Raw genomic sequence first — 22,583 nt, 5'->3', positions numbered from 1 at the left:
AAACGAGAGCAAACAAATGATACTGTCAAAGCTGCTGGAAAAGATTCATATTCTACAATTCTAAGTAATTTATTTGTTAGTCATAATTAATAGTTGGCAGAGAGATTGCATTCAACACTTAACAGTAACTTCCTGCAACACCGTTTATTACAGACGCAAGAGTCCAAATTGTAGGTAGGTAAGGCGACTCCAGCCGATTGACAGTGGCAATATTCAAGTGATTAGTCATCAGACAAAAGTAGTTAGTAAAGCAAAAAAAAAAGCAGAAAAAGGAATGGAGAAGTTCACGAGATAGGTTCACAGTTTCCTTAGCCGCCCCGGCTGAGACAGCCTCTATCTCGCATTCGAATAGATCTTTAAAAAATGTTAGGTCTGGTTTTTTTGTGTATTCACGGCAGAAACTTTCAAGCTGGCTTATCATTCAAGAAGCCTAGCCTGAAGCTGAAAATCGAGTTTTAGTGAAATCCAATAGGGCTTTCAATGGCGTTTGTCTGTAGCCAATCAATTTTTATCGTTTTGCCTTAATTCGATGAGATTTTTATCGATTTCTCGTTTTTTAACCCTAGTTGAATCAAGACTGATACCAGCAGTAAAGTGAGGCAGCTTCATATATAGCCAATCCGACTCGGCTATTGATCCTGATCAAGAATATATATACTTTATATAGTCAAAAACGCTTCATTCTGCCTGTTACATACTTTTCAACGAATCTAATATACCCTTTTACTCTACAAGATACGGGTATAATTATGATTTAGGGGCGTACCAACGGTCAATACATCTCGCACTTCCTATAGCTGAGTCGATGGCCTGAATCTGATAGTCGCTCTGATAAGTAATTTTCTTACATATAATCCATATAAAAATCAAAATTTCTGATTGTACCATATGTGCATCGTAAAGGCACAAATTACGAAAGAAAGGGGATAAATATCACAATTTTTCTACCAAGGCCAGAAATATTTCAGATAGTTTAATCTGATTAGTAAGCACTTTAAAACGTGTCAACGAGGAAACATTCCTTTTCGGTTGGCTACAAAAGTTTAACAGCAGTCCAAAAATGCTTCCAATTGTTGCACAACCATCAACCGCAAGAGTGGGTTACTGCAAATGCAATGCAGCAGCAACAACATTTGGGCAACATGTTTTTCGTTTTTTTTCGTGGCCCCGCGTCACCTTCTACCGCCAACTGAAAAGTCCCGGGTAAACCAAGAAATCGGCCAAAGTAATCATGTTTATATAGACACGTATAGACAAACCAAAAACGACAAAAGTTGCATACAACGGCTACCAAACCAACGGCTGCACAGTTGCCACAGTTGCCAGTTGCAAAAATCAACAAAATGGCACAACAACAACGAGAGGAGCAAATGCAACAAAAGCATCCAGCCACCAGCGTCTCACTGCCTCCACTTTATTGGGTACCTTATTATCTCGAAACCCCAATAAACATTTCCATACGTACAAACGTAGTTAAGGCCAATTTTTGGATGTCTAGTAGATTTAGGTAGTAATTCTTGTCTGGTTTATATTTTCGATGCATATTACGCCCGAGAAATTTATCTACCTTGAATGCGCGACTTCCATTCGTGCTTTTACTGAACTTTGTTTCCTGTAGTTAATCGGAACACTGGATTATTTTTATAGCTTACTGTAAGGATAAGAGATTTCATATGAACGCAAATCAAAAGAACCTATGAAATTTATTACAATTATAGATTGTAAAAACGCCAATCAACTACATAGTTTGTGAGTTGCTATTTTGTCTCAGTTTTAGAAAGAGGAGAACCAAAGATAGGAATGCATATATTTTTCCCAAGTTAATGTATCTTCCAGTTGTATCTTTTGCTTTAGACAATGAAACAAGCAAACCCGTTCTCGCTATTTTCGCAGTTTCTAAGCTAGAATGAGAAAAGAATTATGGTGAGGAGGTCAATGCTGCAATTGTTATCTGCTAATTAGCAGACTTAGTCGAAGCCAGGGAGAGAAACAGACGGTCATTGATGAGCATGTTTCAAATGTATTTCAAGTGGGTGGTGCGATGCCAAGGAGGAGGCCCTGACAGCCGGAGTGGGTATCGATGTGGTTGGAACAGCTGAAGGTATGTTCGATAACCGGTTAACAGCTGGCAGTCAACTGACGAACGAAAAATACATTAGCTTGTGGCAGTTCAAGACCGACATAAGATACGAATCTGGAGCAGCGGCTGTTCCGAAATTCTTAAAAACCAAACTATTTACAAGTGCTATTTGATATTAATGTGTATAGTTTTGGATTGTATGAATATGTGCATGCAGGGCAACAGTCACCAGAAGTACAATTCATATTTGCAGCTCTCCAGGCTCACAAAGCCAACCCGATAATTTATTGCCTCCTGGCGTTCATTGAGTTTGTGGAGGCTACGCATGGACAAGTCGCTAATACAGTTGCCGGCCCTTGTAGCATCTCGCCATCTTCAGCCAGAGTTATGACCCCGAATGCTGTAAATTAACCTTTGAGGCCGCGCACATTTAAAAGGAGTTCAAGAACATGAATCAGCGTCCGCTGTGGATAATCCAGAGCCAATCAACTTACAAACTCGCGGTCAGCCTTCGGACAAGCAGAATCCCAGCTAACAAAATGAAAAGAGTTGAACGGTAAGAACGGCGGATAAACACAAAAACCGCAAGCGGCGCAGTCAAAATAATAATGAGCCCGACATTTAAAATGGTTTATGAGACAGCCCCTTCTGCGGCTCCTCGAAAGCACAAGACTTGGCCCAGCCGCAGCCTCATCAGCAGCGTTGGCAGCCGCAGAATTGGCTATTCCTCGATTTTTCTGGGTCAAGCACCACGCGAAAGCACAAAGAGCTAAAGACTTGGTAGAAATGTGTGGTAGAGGTAGAGTTCAAAACGTGCCTTGGCCGTACTATTCAGACATGCATTGCCTTCCCACCCCCCTATCCCCTCTGTCTCACCAGACTGAGCCCGTCTCTGTTCACTACTTCTTAAAGTCGTTGTCGAAACAATTTCCGGCGAGTGCACCAAAAAAAACCATCATATGTAACGATGGTCAAACAAGAAAGTCTGATGATCCGAGATATATGTAAGCGCTATACAGAGTCAACTCGGGAGGTTTAAAGTTTAGAACTTGATGTTTAAGTACCCAATAAAACATAACACATGTGCCGTTTAACTGCATCTTTTTCCGGTTTCTGAACTTGATAGAATTGAATAACAAAGAAATGAGTCAGCCAAGTTCGGGTCTTAAAGCCTTCGCCACATGAAAGTAGTTCAAGTGGCCAACGGCGCCGTTACATTTCAGTGCTTATTAATTGAAGTGGGTCGGCCTGACTGACTGTCTGTCAGACGACACTGACTCCCAGTTTTGGGTGTTAATTAATTTGTTTTGATTTCAGGGGTTCAAAAAGTCTACTTTGTGGTGTGGGTGGAGTGAACTGTGTGCGCTTTGCGCACTTTGACTCTGTTTATTGGAATAAGAATATTAAGCGCCTGATTTGGGCCGCCTTGATAAACATCCGAAACTGAATCATTCTTAAACCTTTTAATTTATACTCAAGGAACATAATAGAACTTTTCATAAAACATATTCATTGTTGTTCTTGAAGAGAACAGAAAGTATTTAATAACGCGACTAGATCTGTTCGGTTTATCTTCCTCTTGAAATCTTATAAACCTAATTTTTAAGTTTTGGATTTTGCCTGCTTTACCATGAAATTTATTTTTAAGAAAAAGAGAATATCTTACCATTTAAAAATAAGTTAAGGTATTCCAATTGTCCCTCTCTCAGTCTATTAAGATTTTTATGTATTTCCGTTGCTGTATTGATAAGATTGGTCGCCCAAAAGCTATTGGGAGTTCACGTTGTACTCGTTTTGTCGACTCACATTCTAGTTTGTCACATTTTCGCTGGGAATTTGTTTAATTTTCTTGCACATTTTGCGTATAACATTTCTTGTGCATTATGTGCCCGACTGGAAGCCACTCGATGGCAATCGGGAAAATTATTGCACGACAATATCGGATTTTCACCTGTGAATTATTAACGGTAATTTACTCATCCAGCGGCGCGGCAGGCACATTCGTATGGGGTAACGAGCGAGCAAGGAAGGCAGCGTATTGACAATAAAATAAACAAAATGCAGCCGCGAAAAATCGACGAAACTTGTTGGAGCTTAAAACGCGGAAACTGTTGCAAGCGAATTGAAACCAGAAAGACTTTTCTGCACCCACTGTCCAATCAGAACCAACACTCGCACTCTTCTCTTCCACACAGTCACACCAACACATTGAGCACTCCCACATGCACGAGTTCTGCTCTGGACTTGCCTCTTTTCGCTGCTTTTTTTGAGTCTTGGGTTTTATTTTACACGACTGCGGCTCTCTTGTTGCGTTTTCCTCACCTTTCGCAGAGTTTATTGACATTTTTAGCGTTCGCTTTGTGCGCTGCTTTCTTCGTGCCCGGCCAGCGAGAGTGCGCACTCTCTTTTTCTCTCGACAGTTTATTCTCTCTTTCCCTTTTCCCTCCCCACTCGAAACACTTGCTTTTTTGTTTACAATGGAACGCTCGCACACATTGGCACACGGGCCTCTCTCTCACACACACACACACAGAATAACCTTCAATTTTATCTTATTGCGCGCGCCCCAGTCATTCGTTATTCTTTAACTTAGCCGGAATTAGCATTTGATTTGGTTCGCTGCTGCAGTTTTTAATCTCAATCACTGCTTTTGTGCACTGCTGGCGTCGATAGTGTCCACTCTCGCCTCGCCGCCTCTTTCACACAACCACACACGCAGCCACGAACGACCTTTGCGGTGCGAGCGAGACGACCCGCCACAAAAACTCCACTGCTGCTTTCTCGTTTTCCCGTTGTGCTGACGGCGAAAAGGTTTTCGACTCTGTACATATATATATTCTTATTCACGGATTTAACTACACAATGCCACTGTCTACCCAAACACGCTACCACTCTTTTCCACTCGCAAAAGCTTGCAGCCCAGCGTGAACGGTGTTTTCCACTCGAATCCGATTCCACAACCGCTCGAGTGATCACACGACGCAACACGACAGTCCAGCTTGCGATGAAATAGCAAAATGTTTGTTTTGTTGACAAACCAGTCGAGTTGCAGCCTGTTAGCGGTGCTCTCGGTCTGTTAGCGAGCGTTGCCACCTTTCGGCGAACTGATAGTGGTCGCTGCCACCTTACGAGCGGAGGTATAACTGCGGGAAGAAATACGTCAAGGCAGCGACGTTGGGTTATCAAGAAAATTGGAACAGTGGTTATTAAGACGTTCTGGGTTTTTTTTAATTATGCTCGTATTTTCTTCCCTAAATCAGGATGAGTAAAGGGTACCAAAAAGTCGCCTTTATCCTGTATTTTCTTTTAAATTGTTACCAACCAATCTTGCTCCTCTACCAATAAGCCGATTTAGATTTCCTGTTCCTGATTATCCTAAGTCAGTTCAAAAGAAGAACTTTTCTATCAATAGAATAATATAATATAATATAATATAATATAATATAATATAATATAATATAATAATAGAATAATAAGAAAATGTGTTTTCCCAGTTTAAATTTTAAGCCCGGCAAATTTAAATCACTATGTAATGTATTACCAAATTATGTTTTTTTCTTTTTACCTAAACAAAACAAGTTAAGTAAGATAAGAATTTAAGGGTTTTTATGATGGTTCCAGGGGAATCCTATTAGTATATTAGTATATATTGTAATAATAGTCAAAAGTTTTCACAACACTGACACCTTTAAATCAAAACTTGACGTCCGACTTTTTCTCTATTGTAAGTTCTATTGTAAATTATATAGTAAGCATATAGTAAGTAGTATAAAGTAAGTTGAAACTGACACGATCTTGCAACTGTTTTCTAAAGCTCTCATCGAAATAATCGTTTGTTGCTGTTGCTTTTGAACTTCGTCGAAGATCACTTTTTTATGGTTAGAACGCGAATATTTGCCATAGAAATTTATTGATAATAATTAAAAAAAGGAAGAAAAGAATGTTATAGCCGAATTCCTCAACTACCGGAAGTCTGAGTAATGGAGTGATTCTGGACCATTTTTCGTGTTCCGCCAAATGTTGACCGACAAAATATGTATATAAAATATGTACGTTAGATTGGGCGTGGCAATGTTGTGAAATAAACTTACACAGCTCAAGAACCATGGGTTTACCTAATCTAAATTTTATAAATTCTCGGCGTTCATTCGGACGGACATATCCCATTCGACTCGGCTGATCAAAAATATATATACCTGATTAATACTTTTCAACGAATCTAGTATACCTTTTTTAATCTACGATATAATGACCTTTTTCCTAAGTATCTAAACTTCTTAGAAACTTAGACTAGCCCGAGATTTAGATTTTTAACGTCGTTCTTATTGAAAATTTCGATACTATTTAAATTATTTTTTAATGTTTGTTTTTTTAGTCATTAGCTTGTTGTAATCAAAGGCCAATGATCTTTGGGGAGATTACTAACTATTCGAATATTGTATATATTTATTTTTTTTCTTATATTTTTCCATACGATTGGTCATGTGCGAATCGTCCCACTGCAGTATAGATTTCGTTGAAACATGTCCATCTAGCTGACACTGTTCTGAATGGACAACGAGTAATGGGTATCTGAAAGACAAGCTCTGATCTAAAAGGTTTTGCTCATGCAAACAGCACTGAAACGACTCCAGTGCAAACTGTGAAACAATCCTTTATAACTATTTTCTATATACTCGTACATACGAAACGGTTACGAAGTCAATATCAGGGGCAATCATATATCAAAGCAAATTCAAGTGACGTACATATGTATGTACATATGTACAATGGGTTTAAGCATGTCGTTTTCGTAGCTGTGTAGCGCCGCAAATAAAGACATTAATAGATGGGGCCGCTTCATTCGCCCAAAAGCTCTCATTTACGCTTAGCTTTAGTTTTCGGTAGGCACAACTATTTAGAGTCGAAGATATCGAGCTTTGGTCGTCCACTGCATTTACATTATTTATTGCGCAATATTTAAATTGATAAATTGCGCATATGTATATGTACATACGCTAAAGCAAAGTCTGCAATCCATATGTTATTTTATATTTTCACGCATTTTCAGATGAACAAAGCATTCTCGGCAACAACGATCCAAATTGGCATATGTTTGCTATGCATAATATAAATATTTTCCATTTATTTTTCTATGGATGTGGTTAGCTAATTGGTTAATTAAGTAAGACCGCGGGCAGAAAGTATCGACGGAAATATATTTTTGTGCAAGCCAAGCTGGATGCTGCTTTCTGTGTGAGTTTTTATACCCGTTACTCGTAGAGTAAAAGAGTATACTAGATTTTTTGAATAGTATGTAACAGGATCGATATCTCATGAACTACATAAAACGACGTATAAAAGCTAGAAAGTTGAGATTCAGCATGCAATCTCCAGAGACATAGACGCAGGGCAAGTTTGTTGACCCATATTGCCACTTCCACAAATCGCCCAAAGCTGCCACGCCCACACTTTTGAAAAAGGGGCTTGATATTTTTTCAACAACTGTCAGTGTTGAAGTCTCTCCTTCGCACTTCCACTAGCTGAGTAACGGGTAACAAATAGTCGAGTAACTCGACTATAGCATTCTCTCTCGTTTTAAATTGGAATTATTAAAACGGATAACGCCTGTTTTGTTACAAAATATATGACACTGGTGGTTTAAAGTAGGCTAAGCAAATTCGCGATGTCTCATGAATAGGTTTCGCTTTAAGTGACAGATGCAGCTTTTTTGCATTGGAAATTAAACCATATGCAGGGTCTTCGATTAGTTAATTTACAATATCAATAAGCAGGGTTTTACGCAAACGAAGTAGGTCTTAACGAAATCATTAAAACATTGTTCAACCATTTGTATGCCTTTTTAAAACATTTTTTTCTGAGCATAGTTATCAAACAAAATGTAGCAGGGTATTCAGGAAGGCCGATTAAAGTGAGATGTCGCAGGGTCGAAAATTGTTGTCTCACGATTGAGCAAAAATTGGAAATCGACCCATAAGTGTGGTAAGCCCCATTCCATATTCCAAATAATAAGCTCACATACATATGCAGGCCTGTGTATTTATGTCCGTATTTACAAAAGCCGAGCTGGTAATCCTTGAGCGCTTGGTCGAGCATGTAGTTTGGTATTTAGCACCGACTAATAGCCAAACAAACCGATTTCCGCTAACTGCAGCAGCGAACGCATATCACTTGACCTCTGACATTAGCCGGCGGAGGCCCTTAAATCGCTGCGTGGCCAGCTGCCTCGCATGCAAATGAGTGTTGGCGTGTCCCGTGGCCGCTCATCGGCGGAGTCTCGCGGCCACGCTGCCCTATTGACATTGCCAAACCCGTCCAAATCTCACGACATCAACGAGCGGCTGCCGGCGAACAGACTCGAACTCGTCTTAACCCCGCGCTGGGCACTCAAAAATTGCATCGAAGTCGGACCGGCCAGTCTCTTATTGGCTTATTTATGCTCGAATTAGGCGATTGGGTTGTATTTTTAGTAGTATTTCATATCTTAGCCTTAGTAGCTAGCATAAGCATAGGTTTTCCAATTTATCGAAAACTCCCCTTGATTTTTGATGGATATCTGCGAAATTCCTCGCCCTAAGAAAAATCACTGCCGAAATCCGACCTAATTGAAGTTTATTGTTTAAACTACAAACATGCATAACTAAATTCGATTATTAACGTCCAAATGTCGTATTAAGCAAGGCGACACTGGTTTAGTTACACATTAGGTGGAAATATCCCTATACTCTTATTTATAGTAATTTAATGAGGATTTATCTCCGAGATTCTTACTCAACAATATTCGAAACTTTAAAATTAACGACTGTATTTTCGGGAAGAAAATAAAAACAAAATTTAAAAAATAATGTATTTTCTTTCCATATTGATCCCCCAACACCTGCCTCTGGGTTAATGATAACTGCTTTGCTCTCTTCATAACTGGCTACCTTTCTTTGGCTAGAAGAAGCGCCATGCCCTCAACAAAGACACGAAGACAGGTATCCAGCAATATTTCTGGCCGAGACCAAGTTAAGCCTGGCTTTTGGTATAAAAGTGCGGGCCCATCTGCAGTTGGACATCATTCAGCTTGAGCGTCTTGCGACAAGAGCTTGCCAAAGCAAATCCAACGAACTTTTAAAGCCCAACCAACAAATCAACAACAATGGTGAGTTAACTGTCCACTGGTCCCAACTCCGGTCAAGAAAGCCGCTGGCCTTGCTTAACCGCTCACCTTGGCCAGCCGTCAAGATGCCGCAGATCCCGATCGCTAACATGACCCCCAAATTTCCGCTTATTTTAGAAACTCTTCGTCTTTGCTGTGTGCGCCATTGCCTTGGCCTCCGCCGACGTTTCCCACCTTAACCTGGGCAGTGGTTACAGCTACAACAAGCCCACGCCGATCTTCAACATCCCCTCAGCCCCAGCCCCGGCTTATCTGCCACCCGCCCAGGAGGTGATATCCGCGCCTGCTCCAGCTCCAGTGTACTCCGCACCAGCCCCAGCACCAGTCTACTCCGCACCAGCCCCAGCACCAGTCTACTCCGCTCCGGCACCCGCGCCTGTTTCGGAGTACCTGCCTCCTGTTCAGGACATACCAGCTTCCGCCCCTGTATACTCTGCTCCTGCGCCAGCTCCGGTCTTCTCTGCTCCTGCGCCAGCTCCGGTCTTCTCTGCTCCTGCGCCAGCTCCGGTCTACTCTGCTCCTGCGCCAGCTTCTGAGTACTTGCCTCCAGTCCAGGATATTCCGGCTCCGGCTCCTGTTTACTCCGCTCCTGCGCCTGCTCCTGTTTACTCGGCTCCAGCCCCAGCACCGGTGTACTCCGCTCCCGCACCCGCACCCGTTTCAGAGTACCTGCCTCCTGTTCAAGACATCCCCGCTGCCGTACCTGTTTATTCTGCTCCCGCTCCAGCTCCGGTCTATTCTGCTCCTGCTCCAGCTCCTGAGTACTTGCCTCCAGTCCAGGACATTCCGGCTCCGGCGCCCGCTCCAGTTTACTCTGCTCCTGCAACCGCTCCAGTTTACTCTGCTCCTGCACCAGCTCCAGTTTACTCTGCCCCAGCTCCAGCTCCAGTTTACTCTGCTCCTGCACCAGCTCCAGTTTACTCTGCTCCTGCACCAGCTCCAGTTTACTCTGCCCCAGCTCCAGCTCCTGTGGAGTCGGGCTACCAGTACAACGTGCCTGCCAAGCGCTTCCGCTTCTAAATGGACATCAGGTGTATCCAAAAGAGCACCAGAGCCACTTGCATGGTGACAGCTTGTTAAATTAACAAGTGCGCCGCCCATTGTTGTTGAAAATTTGTTGTTACGCAAAGTTCCCGTTGAGATTTTAGCTAATAAAAAAAATTATAAAACAATATGTAAGAACAGCCGCTGCAAATTGAAACGGTTTGGTTAGACGAGGGTGCAGTGATCAGCAAATTCGTGTAGCGTTGGCGAAGTCATTCCAACAACAGGGCAAGTTATACAAAGATGACCTAAGGTGTTGGCCATAACTGCGTTGGCATATTTTCGCTAAAAGCTTTCGTAAATGCCATTCAACGCAGGTTTTATGAGAGAAATCAGCAAAAAGTAGCCCAATTTCAGTTCTTAGAAGTGAACGATATTTTTTAATCGTTTAAGAAAGATATTAGAAAGATTCAACATGTGAAATAGCTAACTTACGATAAAAAATGAACATCTTTGAATTAAATCCGGATTATGAAGACTTAAATAGCATGGTATTATTTGGAAATTCAAATTTTCGCTTGTTCTCCTATGCAAAATTCAAATGATTCCCCTAATTAAAATTTGTATGCGTCTATACAACACTCATGGCTGCGAAGTGGTGAAAGTGGCTGTTTTTGGTATTTGCGTAAAGTTTAAAAAACTCTTTTTGAACACAGAAAATGTAACTTTCAACAGCTGCTTTTCCCATAAGCTGGCGGGGGTTTTCCGAAACACGTAAGGCTACTGTTACTTTTTGAGCTTTTTAAGCCAGATAACGATCCTTAAAGACTTTAAATTACCGTTTTTGAAAATAACGAAATAAGCCGTAAAAAACACAGTATTGTCACAAACAAGGTGTTATTTGTCGCATATGTTGACCAAGTATACCCGAAGCTATATATACAATTTATATAAAAGTGTATACCGTATTGGTTTCTTTGTGGCCTTTTGTAATGGAAAGCGCCATTGTAACTATTTCTAACATTGGCTAGATTCTTCTTTTAATTGATTTAATAAGACAATAGGAAAACATAGAATTTTAAATATATTCCACTAATAATAAATAGTTTTATTGTGGACATTATGTTTTCGTCCATTTTTGACTTTAGTACCATTTTCTTAACGTTATAATGGATACGCAATTTAATCTTTTTAAGTATGCACTGCATAACTGGTTTACTCACATAATTTGGTAATTAACTCAAACTATAGATTTATTGACTATATATATTTATGATCATATATTTATCTTATATTCTTATAATATTAATAGTATGTATCATTTAAACTTACGTTTATTTTGTTAGGGCTCAAATCATATACAGCTAAATTAAAATACTACAAGTAGTTGATGCTTGCTTTAACAGCACATAAACGGAACTAAGTTAAATTTAACAAAGAAATCCGTTGGGAGTCACGTTACAAAGCAAACGAACATCAAAATGTTTTAATCAACTTCTATAAAACATTAGCTGATCGTCAAAAGCGGATTTAATAGAATCTTTGGAAATCTTTTAAAAGAATTCTGATCTGGTTGTTGTGTGTGTGTTTTATAATAGTTTAAACACAAAGATTATATTGGTAAAGTTTTGCCAAAATTGATTTCTACCTCTAATATAAAATAGATTTTTAACTTTACAAGCCGATCGATATATACATATTTCAAGAATTCGCCCGCCGGCGTTTGTTATGTGTCATAATCATCCTGTTGCGAGCTAAAGTAGCTTACCAGCCCACTGAACTCTCCCACGACTGCTGCTCCTGTTGCGGATGGTGGAGCTCTCGTGTCATGGGCTGATCCCGAGTCTTCCTCGGCTATGGGTGTCGGTGATCTGGTAGGTTCTGACGGACCCGTTACCTCGGCCACAACGGCAATCGGAGACTTCCTGATGGGATACGCCTCCAGAGTGGTTAGCTTTTTGCTGGTTATCACAGAAGCCATTGGTGGCTTGTGGCTGCTGCTTTCGCTGGTTATTGTGGGTGGCGGCGCTGCAGCGGGTGGTGGGCCTGAAGACTGTGTTGGGGATGATTGAGGAAGAGTCTTTCCATGCGTCAGAGTGGAAACCGAGTGATTCGTTGGCGTCAGTGTGGGCGGAGCACTTACAATTACAGAATGTGTCGCTGCGTGGGCAGGTGCTGTGGATAGCGGTGGAGGCGGGGGATAATAGCCATATGGGGAATATCCACCTGTAACATTGTAAGTTGAAAAACCATTCCTTTACTCGACACTTGTGAATTATTTTGCGTTGAAAGTATAATTTTATGTATACTCATACTCATAAAACATATGCTGATTAGATCATTAAACAAAAAAGAATTTACATAAAATCATTTTAAAATATATTCCTGGTAAAATCATATTTAATTTGATTTTCAAATAAATTACTACGTATTGAATACATTTGGATTGGGTTATTTTGGTTATTTAATTACTTTTTTCTACTTCAATGTTCAGTGGTCTATAAACAATTGGCATTCGGAAGATCGATTTTTTAATTATGAAGCACATGGTGCTGGGCTCTTGAAATATGTATATTACAAATAAATTTAAGCTTTATAGGCTGCAACCAAGGGCCAAAGGTTTTTAACGAGATACTGCTATTTTACGCTGCTCTAACATGAATTCTCGAAAGGAAAAAAGTAAAATTGGATTGATATTCGAGGGCGATATTTTTTTGTGTTATTTTACTTAGATGCTTACGTGGTCCAGCAACATAATCCACAGATCCAGGGCGCATACCTCCAGTTCCTGGAGCTCCACCGATACGAGGCGAGTAGCTTGGATTGCCGTAAATGGCCGGCGCTCTATACAATTTTTTTTAAAAAAGGTTTTAATGGGAACTGTTAGGAATATAATTTGCTTACCTGTAGGGGTTCAAGAGGGGCGACGAATGTCTCGCTGGTGGCGGCCCTGAACTAAAGACTCCTCCCATTGGGGGCCCAGAGGGTCCACCGTGATGTTCGGCTCCGTGAAGGTAAGCCGGCCTTGAGTTGGTCGTAGTACTTGGAGGGGAAGTTGGTGACCCAGATCCTCGAAGTGGTGGCGGTGGTCCGAATGTGGGTCGCAGGGATGCGTGCGGCGGATGCAAGCCAGGTGGCAATTGCGGTCGCAAAAGGTGTCTAGGAGTTCCTGAAGACGAAGAAGGGGAACGGGGCCCAGTGACAGCGGGGTTGGGCTGCTGGCTAGCCACTTGGCCATAGAATCGGGCCAGTTCCGCACTGCTTGGATATATTCCACCGGGAGGTCCATGAATTCGTCCATGAGCCGAAGGAAGGTGCGGCGGCATCCGGGTAATCACAGAGGCTTGGGAAGCAGGAGCGTTAGGTGCAGCATCCTCGTGCGGCTTGAAGAGCGGCTGACCCTTCGCCTTATCCGAGGGGGCTGATCCCGGTGTAGTTGAGGAAGTAGCCGCCGTAACAGCGGCCGCCGTTTGTTGCTTCTGCAACTGATCCCTGAGAGGTGTAACCTTTTTCCGTCTACCCCTCGGTTTCGGATCAGGCGCTGGGCTTCCCGAGACTGTATCGGCTGGACGCGCTGTAGCAGAGGCGACCGGCGATTGCAAAAGATGGGCAGCTGCTGCCGCAGCTGAAGGCATAGACATAACCAGAGGCAGGTGTTGGGCGGAATGGGGGCCGGTACCATAATTACCACATCCGAGCGGCTGACCAAGAGGAGCGGATAGGGCATTTTGCAGGAGATGCATGGCCTGTGGTGGGTGAACAGTCTGCGAAAGGTGTCTTTGCAGCATAGGATGCATACCGAGAGGTGCGTGAGGGCGAACCAAAGATGCGGGAGAATGCGACGGGCCTGCGGAGATTGGAAACTGATGGCGCAGAAGCGGCGGATGCATGGTGGGCATGGGAAGGCGCTTTCGGTGTGGTTCCTGCAAGCCAGAAGTACCAGGCGCGGAGTTTTGAGCTAGACTCTCAGGCAACACCCTACTAGTTTGCTTGGACTTGGAAGGCGTAGTGCGCAGGACATCCTCTGCTCCAGGTAACTCCCGAGCTGCCACTGCCGCGCTGAACTGTTCTTCCTCCTCTACCATTCGTGCAATCGCGTCCTCCATGTCCTCGGGCAAGTCGTCGGGCAGCTCAGCGTCGTCTAGCTCCGACTCGTCCACATCATCTAGATCTCCGATGGTCTCTCCTTTGCGTTGCAGGTAGTCGATGTCCAGCACCTTGGCCTGCCGAATCACTGAGAGCGGAACCGTGGAAAGCGAATCACCGCCTGCTGCCTTGCCAGGTGTGCGCTTTTCCGGTGCAGTGACTCCAGGTTTAAGGGGCGTGAGACGTGGGGTAGCGACAAGCTTTGCACCCTCTGCATTTTTCTCTGCGAGCATACGCTTTATCTCCTCCTGCCGCTGGATGAATTTTTGACGCTCCTCAGGTGGCGTATCCGGCCGATGAACACCTGGTTTAATGCCGCCGTCAGAGCTGTCATCGTCTACATTAAGAGATGAAAATCCATTTAATATTGGAAAAATTGCGTATTTTTTTATAATTTCTTCAATCATTTAAAAATGATTATCATTATGATAGCTGGAAAGTATTTGATTTATTGCTTACCGTCCTCAATATAGGCGTATCGGCGCCCACGGGTGCGAGTGCGATCGTCGGAAGCGGCTCCGTCCTCTTCATCAGAGGACAACGGTTTTTTCTTTTTGGCCTTGCCTTTTCCCTTCCCCTTGCCTGGTAGGCTTGTCGATCCCGTTGGTTTAAGAGGCTGGGAGCGAGGCTGTTTGCCGGAGCCTTTTCCCGACAATGGTGCACCCTCTTCATCTTCCTCGTCATCATCCTCTTCCAAATCGCTCTCACTGATGTCGTCGTCAGAGTACTCCAAGCGCTTGGCATTTTTTCCAGCCTGGGTGGCTAGCTTCTTTAGTTTGGGTGACTTTCTGGCGATGCCATCCGACGAATTCGTCTTCTTAGCAGCCACCGTCTTCTTCTTTTTTGAGGAAGGATTCCAGGCACCATCTTCGCTCTCAGAAGTGGTGTCGTCACACAAATCGGCGCTGTCTACGTTATCGGACAACTCATTATCGTCGTCATCTTCCGTTTCCGTTTCTGTATATTCAGAATCGTCCTTTTTTTTTTTTGACTTTGTAGCCCGTCGCTTCTGATCTTCGTCTTCGCTTTCGTCGCTCTCTTCAACAACAAACTTTCTATCCTTGCGCCTTTCACGTGCCGCTCTCCTGGCAGCCTTTCTCTGTTTTTTTCCTCGACCGGGACGCCTGTATACCTCCAAGCTTGAGTCTGAGTCTCCAGATCCGGACTGTGAGGTATCTTCATCCGAGTAACTAGATGTTTTAAAATCTTCATCGCTGCCATGATCTTCCTCGCTACTAACGTCCAGGGTGGTGAGTTTTCGAGCCTTCTTTTTGGCAGGCGGTTGCTTAAACTTGTTGCTACGTTTGAGGGGAACTTCGTCTTCTGACGACGACGGACTGGTTCCACTTGATTTTGCTTTTCGTTTCTCCTTCTCACCGTCTTCCTTTTCCTTCACATCGTTCTCCGTAGGAAGATCATCGCGTCGGGCCTTTTCCTTATCCGCCTCAATAATGGTGGATATGTCCTTGCCGCGGCCCAGATTACCTGCTCCGGCAACCTCATCCATCTCCTTTTTTAAGGCCGAATTTATAAGGTCGTCATACTCGTTAAGCCGATAGCTCACATTGATCTGCCGCCGCTTGCGCAACTTGTATATGGGTTCATCGTCCGAGTCAGAAAAGCTAGTGCTATTGTCGCTACTTGAGTCAGATCCAGACCCGGATCTAGAGCCACTGCCTAATGATTTGCCGGGACTGGAGTCGGATTCGTTTCCACGACGGCGCCTGGTGCCTCGCTTGGCAGCTCGCCTATTACTGCGTCCATCTCCGCGACGCCTCTTTACCTTTTCAGCCTTGACCACCTTATCATCCCTATCGTCATCGTCCTCTTCATTTTCTGTCTTAAAGTTTTCGTCTTTCGCCGCCATCGTGGCAGCTTCTAGTTCCTGCCGCTCTCGCTCTCGCTCGGCTTGCTCTTCGGCCAAGATGCGCTCCTGTTGCTTTTGAGCTACCAATGTGTCGTACTGCTGCAGCTGTCTCTCCAGGGCAGTTATGAGCTGCTCCTGCTGACAAGGAGGACAGTGCCAATCGCCCTCAGGAATGTAGAAGAGCACTGGTGAGAGGCAGGAGCAGTGGTACCCTTTGTTACAGGCGAGAGTGTCGCAGAGTAAAATCCACTCGGGATGGTCAGACTTGCCGCACTTCTGACACGCTTCCTCCGCATCCTCCTGTTAACGAAAAAAGCAAGAATGTTACGGCCTTGCGATTTTAGGGACCATTGAAGGTAGAGCATAGATTCTGGATCAGCATAACAATGCTAGTCGGCAGAGCCATTTCAGACTATCTAGCAAACAGATATAATATGTACGGCTATGTATGGATGGAATTATTAATGCATTAGACTCATAAAAAAAAATAAGAAACGATGTAGTCGGCCTCCTCTACTATCAGATAACCATTACTCAAATAGGTAAATAGAAAATATGAACTCTCGTACTGCAATCTTCGTTCTTAAAATTACAATTACAGTTCCCGAAAGACGGTCTCTGCTGGATCAACTTGGCTAGTGATTCTAATTATATATATCTACTTATAGAGTCGGAAACGCGTCCTTCCTCGAAATTATATATTATATATGCATAACGGCTATAGGGACAATGAAATCTCATTAACATTTTCAATATTTACCTCCTCTTGGTCATCAGCGTTCTCTTTCCGTACGGTGCGCGCCCTTTTCATTGGTACCACTTGAGACTCGTCTTCAAGCTCCGATTCTGGCGAAAATTCGTGATCGGAACGGAAGAGTGGCGAACCGGGATCCGTTTCATAGTGAGGTGGCTCCTCCTCTTCCTCCTCGCTCTCTGGCTGTTCCTCTGAATCGGAGGACCAGCCATCCTTGCCAGGAAACTTTTTTTTCTTCCTATTACGGGCCTCCTCCTCCGCCTCGCTAGCCTCAGATTCTGATTCCTCTCCTGAGGGCTCTAGTACAGTAGGATCTGCTTCCTTCTCGGCCTTCTTCTTTTTCTTAAGCTCTTGTTTCATGGTACGAAGAGCAACCTCCTCTTGCTTTCGCCTTTCAGCCTCCTCTTTGATCTTCTGTTGGGCAATGCGCCTAGATTGGCGCACAGGTGTCTCCGAGTCGTTGGTCTCGATGATATTGGTAGTATCCACATCTCGCTTTTTTCTCGGCCCTCGACCACGACCCACCTTTGGCTTTGGCTCCTCGATGGGTTCTTCTTTGATGGTTTTCTCCTCTATCTTCTTCCCATTTTCTGAATTTTCTGGGACTGGATCGTCTTTAGGTTCAGATTTTAGTTTCGCACCAATTTTTAAAGTTTTCTCATCATCTTCGGATTCCTGCTGCAGCTCAGCATTGACCTCTGCCTGCAATTTATCCCTGGCCCCACCTCGAGTCCTTTTTGGCTGAGGAAGCTCGGAGTGAGTGACAGCAGCTCCACCTCTGCGTCCAGAACGACGAGCAGATCCCTCCGGTGCAGGCGATTGATCTTTAACTAAAGGTGATTCATCCTTTGCAGACAGTGCAAGAGGATCCTCGACCTCCTCTTGTATGTCCTGCTCGTTGTTGCGCTTCAACTTCTCGCTGACTTCAGTAGGGGAGGATTCCTTAGAAAACGACTCATTTGCATCCTCACTGCTACGACGCTTCCGATGACGATCGTCCGGATGACCAATTGAGCTAGGAGCTGGAACTGCAGGCCCAAGGGTCTCACTGTTTGTTCGTTTTCTTGGAATGGGCTCTTCTTCATTCTCCGCCTGTTGCAGTTGAGTCAAGAGATTTTTCTTTAGGGGCTTGGTTATCGGTGTTTTTCTTTGCAGACTTAAGGAGCTGATGGGAGGTGTAGCTTCTCTTGTTTCCTGGGGCCGATGCATTGACTTCTCCATTTCTTCCTTCTCTGTAGTTTTCTTTAACTTTTTTTCGATAATTTCCTCCAGAGTCGGCTTCGGTTTAGTGTGAGGAGCTATACACTTGCGCCGAATGCGCGCGTCGTCTTCTCCGCTGGACGAAGTAGTTTCTTCTATCTGAGATTTTTGAACCTCGACCTTTCGTCTGGCCTCCGCGTTAGTGGTTTTTGGTCTCATTTTAATGCGCTTGCCGCCCACATCTAGATCATTCAGGATTGGATTGTCATCTTGCGGTTCCTCTTCCTGCACTTCGCTTTCGGAGGTGGAGTTTCTCAGAGCGGACTGAGAGTCATTAAGACGCCGCTTTCGATTTAATAACGTAGACGGCTTAGGTACTGAAACATCCTCACCAGAACCTCCTGTTCTTGATTTAACATCAATCTCTCTGGATTTTTTATTGTCTGCGAAAAGTAAGATTTCGGATGTACTTGGACCTTTGGATTGCACACTATTAATTTCAAGACAGACTGTATTCGTTTCGCTATTTGATTTATTTTTAGGTGGATCATCTTGAAGCAAGGTTTTAACTTGTTCTGACTTGTTATTTTTTTCGTTGGCTTTTTCTGCAAAAGATTCAATTAAACATTTCGATTTAACTGTTTCATCTTTCACTTGCTTTAAAGATTCTTTAGCGCCCATTACCGTTCCCTGTTCTGATTTTATTTTGTAATCATTTTGGTTAGATACATGGCTTATTGCTTCACGCGAATCTGTCTCATTAGATTCAGGGTCCAAGTCTTTTTTCGAAATTTGCTGATGATTTATTAAAAGCTTATCCTTCTCAACTGGACCGTTTTCTTGGACGCATTCTTCTGTTACGCGTTCCTTTGTATTTCCTAGTTCATCTGGAACTTGGCACATTTCCTTATTCTGAAAGGATGATTGGTCACTTTCATTTGCATTGTTGACTGAAACTTCATTTATCGTATGCTTCACTTCTTCTATTGGCTCACTTTCTGTATGACCTTCAGAGATTTCCTCATTCTTTTCAATCACGCTTACTGTACTTTCCTGAATATTCCTTGTAGCCACCGGTTTGAGTTCCTTTCCTTTCATTTGATCATCTGAGATTTTATTTACTTTAGCTTCTTGGCATATGTTAGCCTCTTCTGCAGCTGCAGCTGAATGGTCCTCAATATCTCCCACAGTTTTAATGAGTTCGCTGCCATTTCGCGGCAGTATGTTCTCCATGCACTTTTGACTTTCACCATTTGCTTTCTCCTCGCTCAAGCTGTCGAAAATGCTGCGTTTTGCCTCCGACTTCGATGTTTGCTTCATGGGACTCAGCTTGAGACATCCTGGCTCGCCAAAAAAAAACGTGGCCTTTGGTTCCGACGTGTGCGTTGTCGTTTCTTTCTCGGAAGCTTCGTTTTTACCATTTCCCACGAGACAGTCGGTCCCCAACCCTTGACCAATGACATGGACCATTGGATCCGTGATGGCTTCACCGACCTCTAAGTCATCCTCGTAAGCGAAATTGCACAAATTATCGTCCATTAAATTATAAGGAATGGCCTCACAGTCTCGTCCTGATCCTTGGCCCTCCACCACGATCGTTGGATCCTCTATAGTCTCGCCAGTATCTTCCTCATCGTCATCTTCCTCGATATCCGCCGCCGCGCTATCGATATCTTCCTCTTCCTCACCCTCATCCAATTCAGAATCCTCCTCGTCCTCTTCTTCCCCGTCCTCTTCTCCGGACTCTCCTTCGATTTCATCCTTAGTGCTTTCGTAGCGACTTGGCTTTTTGATTCGCTTGGTATCCAGCAGTGTGGGACGGTGCTTCTTTTGCTGTTCCTCCTGGGCGGCTGTGGGGCTGCTGTCTACGTCCTCGAGGGAACGTTTTTTTGTTGGGGCCGGGGAAGCGCTTCTTAAAAGCTTGGCCTGGTTAATAAGCAGTGGCTAAAAGACCAAGAATTCTTATCTAAAGATGCTTAACTCCTTGGCTTCATCCATACACACCTTAACCCTTTTGGACTTTTGATCCTCTTGCTCGGGAGAGCGCAGTTTAATCTTTAGATTGGGCACAGTTTTTACGGTCCCATCTCCTATTTCTTCTTCATCCTCTTCCTCTTTCTCTTCGGGGGGCGGTTGTTTTGGAGGACAACTGTTGCTGCTACTGGTGTCCTCATCGGCCTCACCAATGTCCTTCGAAGGAAGTACCACCTCATTTCCGCGCAACCTTGCAATAAGATTTACAAACTCGTCCCGGTTTGTGGCAACCACCTGCCAGATTTCCTCGTCTAGATGCTCCTGGTAGATTCGCAGGTTACAGTCGGAATCCTGGGTCAGCCAGTATGCGTGTCCCAACCGGTCCCTTCCAATTGGCTCCGAGCGCAAGGTATCTGCATTCAAGGTGAGGATGTGGGCCCGAAACTTGGCGTTGCGCTCGAACTGACTTTCGAGAAGTTCCTGTACGGGAAAATAGCCCTTCAGCAATATATACCAGATGGTACGAAATTGGCCACTCACCCGAAATATTCTCAGCTTGACCTTCAAGCTGGAGTTCTTGTAACCGAAACGTTCGATTTCCCAGGCATCTTGTACCGAATAACCGAAGCAGAATTTGCTGAGGGCTGACTCCCAACTTTTCTCATGAACCGTCTTACGGGTCTTACGGAGCAGCTTTATGTGCAAGTCCTTTAGCTCAGGAACTGCAAAGAGGAGTTATAATTATTTGTTAGGAAATGTACTACGAAAATGCACTAAGTAATAACGGACTAGAAATCCCTTTCGATTATCAGGGCATTTTCTGCAAGTGTAGGCTTTTTGTATCTGATGTTGCTTACGAGGAAAAATACAAAATGTCGAAACATTTATATTACTTTTTTTACAAATATATATTCAGCAACCCTCCCATTCGGAACCTTAAATTTTTTCAAATGCAGATGTACCATGAAAAAATTATAACTCTTATTGTTTAATAGTAGTGCCAAAACCAAATTAACTTACCATCTCTGAAAAAGGCAATACAAGTAAAAGTAGGCCTTCAAGATTTGTTTTGTATATTGCGCTTGTGTTGAGAAGAAAACAAATCGCAGTGCTCTCTCTACCATTGAGTAATCCCTTTCTCTCTCACCAGCCAAGCACGCTCTCCGGAGCGAAGCATTGGTAAACCTCTGAAGCAGACCTATTCGAAAACCCTGCATCTTTGGTTTCCATACCTGGCTTAAACCTGGCTTAACTTCATTTAGCGAAGAGCAGCCCCCACATTTATCACACCACTCCCTTGCCCACTCACCTTCGTTGTTGTTTGTCAACCACTCCTGCAGATGCCTGAAGTTGGGCAGGCTGAGACCCAGGTCCTTGGCAAATTTCTGCAGGAAGGCGCAAATCACTGCAAAGTCCGGATCGTTGGCGCATGTGTGCAGCGTGGAGGTGAGGGCGTCGTCGTCCTTGCACTCCTCCGATATCGAATCCGTCGGAAGCGGGATCGGATTGGTGGGCGCCGCAGCCGCAGCTGAGGACGCCGCCATTTTTCATGCGTCCCCGAGAACGGGTGAAAATTTTCGGATGTTGTATACTACTCTGGCAAAACCGCGCAATGGGCACTGCAAAAACGAGTCATTTGTCCAAGGCTCAAGCTCTCTGGACCCGCGGCACTGCAAGGCTACGAGAGTGCATAGTTCTTGCCGCGAGACAGCTCTTGTACGGGCAAAAATTCTATTTTAAACAAGCGAAAAGGCTTTATTTTCTGTTGTGTGTTTCAGTGTGGCCGCGCATTTACTTTTCGACAATACCGCAGATTGCACCCATGTATTTAGAGCGAGTTGGCAGCCGATGCAGTGGGGAACTAGTTTCTAATATTCTTTTGGTATGTGCAAACTAGTTGTCGGCATTCCGCTTTTTTACTAAATGATCCTATTTTACAGAACCAAAGGATATTGATTTTTTACGATTCAAGAACACATTTTCATTTTTAAGATAGTCATTTTACAGAGATTCGTAATGAAACAGCTGAATGATGAAACATAAGTAACAAAGATTAAATAACGCAAAACTATATTTAAAAGTCATCAGATTTAAACATTTTTAATTTTTAAAACTTTGTATATCATATTTCTCTTTGTTATCCATTGGTAAAATAAAAGAGCCAGCGATAAAAAATGGTTATGTATTTCACTTATTGAATATACAGGCCCACCTTCATTAATTTTATGCAACCCATTACCTTCGATTTTTTTTAATGATCATTTTCATGATTTTCAAAACCAAATAATTCATATTAAATTCGTTGCTTTATCTACATTAGTGGCAGACAGACAAATAAATTAAACGCATATTAAGGCATGCTCCGGTAATCGAATTCGTAAGATTTTTACGATTTCGATTTGAAATCGTAAAATTG

At 43.4% G+C, this 22,583-nt stretch overlaps 3 protein-coding genes across 6 annotated transcripts in view; 1 reads left to right on the top strand and 2 right to left on the bottom strand.

Moving 5' to 3' along the window:
- The window catches only part of LOC120457792 (nuclear hormone receptor FTZ-F1 beta), a 28,693-nt gene extending 23,522 nt beyond the window's left edge, over nt 1-5,171 (bottom strand). The window contains exons 1-2 of one of the 2 annotated variants that reach the window (XM_044006812.1): nt 5,119-5,171; nt 3,747-4,031 (exon numbers count right to left, since the gene is read on the bottom strand). The gene's annotated coding sequence lies outside the window, so the exon portion shown is untranslated. Of the gene's footprint in view, nt 1-3,746; nt 4,032-4,969 lie in introns of both variants that reach the window. The other variant, XM_044006811.1, reaches the window with a different exon arrangement.
- Nucleotides 5,172-7,152: 1,981 nt separating this feature from the next.
- Nucleotides 7,153-10,414, top strand: LOC120457791 (skin secretory protein xP2). Of its 3 annotated transcripts, none has more exons than XM_039645288.1 (3): nt 7,153-7,315; nt 9,024-9,224; nt 9,360-10,414. In XM_039645288.1, exons 2-3 carry the CDS (start codon nt 9,222-9,224, stop codon nt 10,260-10,262), a joined length of 906 nt encoding a protein of 301 aa, XP_039501222.1. In that variant the 5' UTR covers nt 7,153-7,315; nt 9,024-9,221; the 3' UTR covers nt 10,263-10,414. The 3 variants fall into 3 exon arrangements, with proteins under 3 accessions (XP_039501222.1, XP_039501219.1, XP_039501220.1); XM_039645285.1 differs by having other exon boundaries at nt 9,021-9,224; XM_039645286.2 differs by lacking the exon at nt 7,153-7,315 and having other exon boundaries at nt 8,801-9,224.
- Nucleotides 10,415-11,522: 1,108 nt separating this feature from the next.
- LOC120457790 lies at nt 11,523-21,970 on the bottom strand. Its single transcript, XM_039645284.2, has 8 exons — nt 21,477-21,970; nt 20,708-20,889; nt 20,198-20,647; nt 17,000-20,137; nt 14,832-16,539; nt 13,131-14,709; nt 12,967-13,070; nt 11,523-12,452 (listed from the first exon to the last, which is right to left on the bottom strand). The coding sequence occupies exons 1-8, from the start codon at nt 21,709-21,711 to the stop codon at nt 11,953-11,955; spliced, it is 7,896 nt and encodes a 2,631-aa protein (XP_039501218.2). The 5' UTR covers nt 21,712-21,970; the 3' UTR covers nt 11,523-11,952.
- Nucleotides 21,971-22,583: the final 613 nt, after the last annotated feature.

The sequence above is a fragment of the Drosophila santomea genome, unplaced genomic scaffold (assembly GCF_016746245.2).
Source record: "Drosophila santomea strain STO CAGO 1482 unplaced genomic scaffold, Prin_Dsan_1.1 Segkk79_quiver_pilon_misjoin1_scaf, whole genome shotgun sequence".
NCBI lineage: Eukaryota > Metazoa > Arthropoda > Insecta > Diptera > Drosophilidae > Drosophila > Drosophila santomea.
Note: the sequence above shows the minus strand (reverse complement) of the source record. Positions and strands in the feature narration are given on the sequence as shown.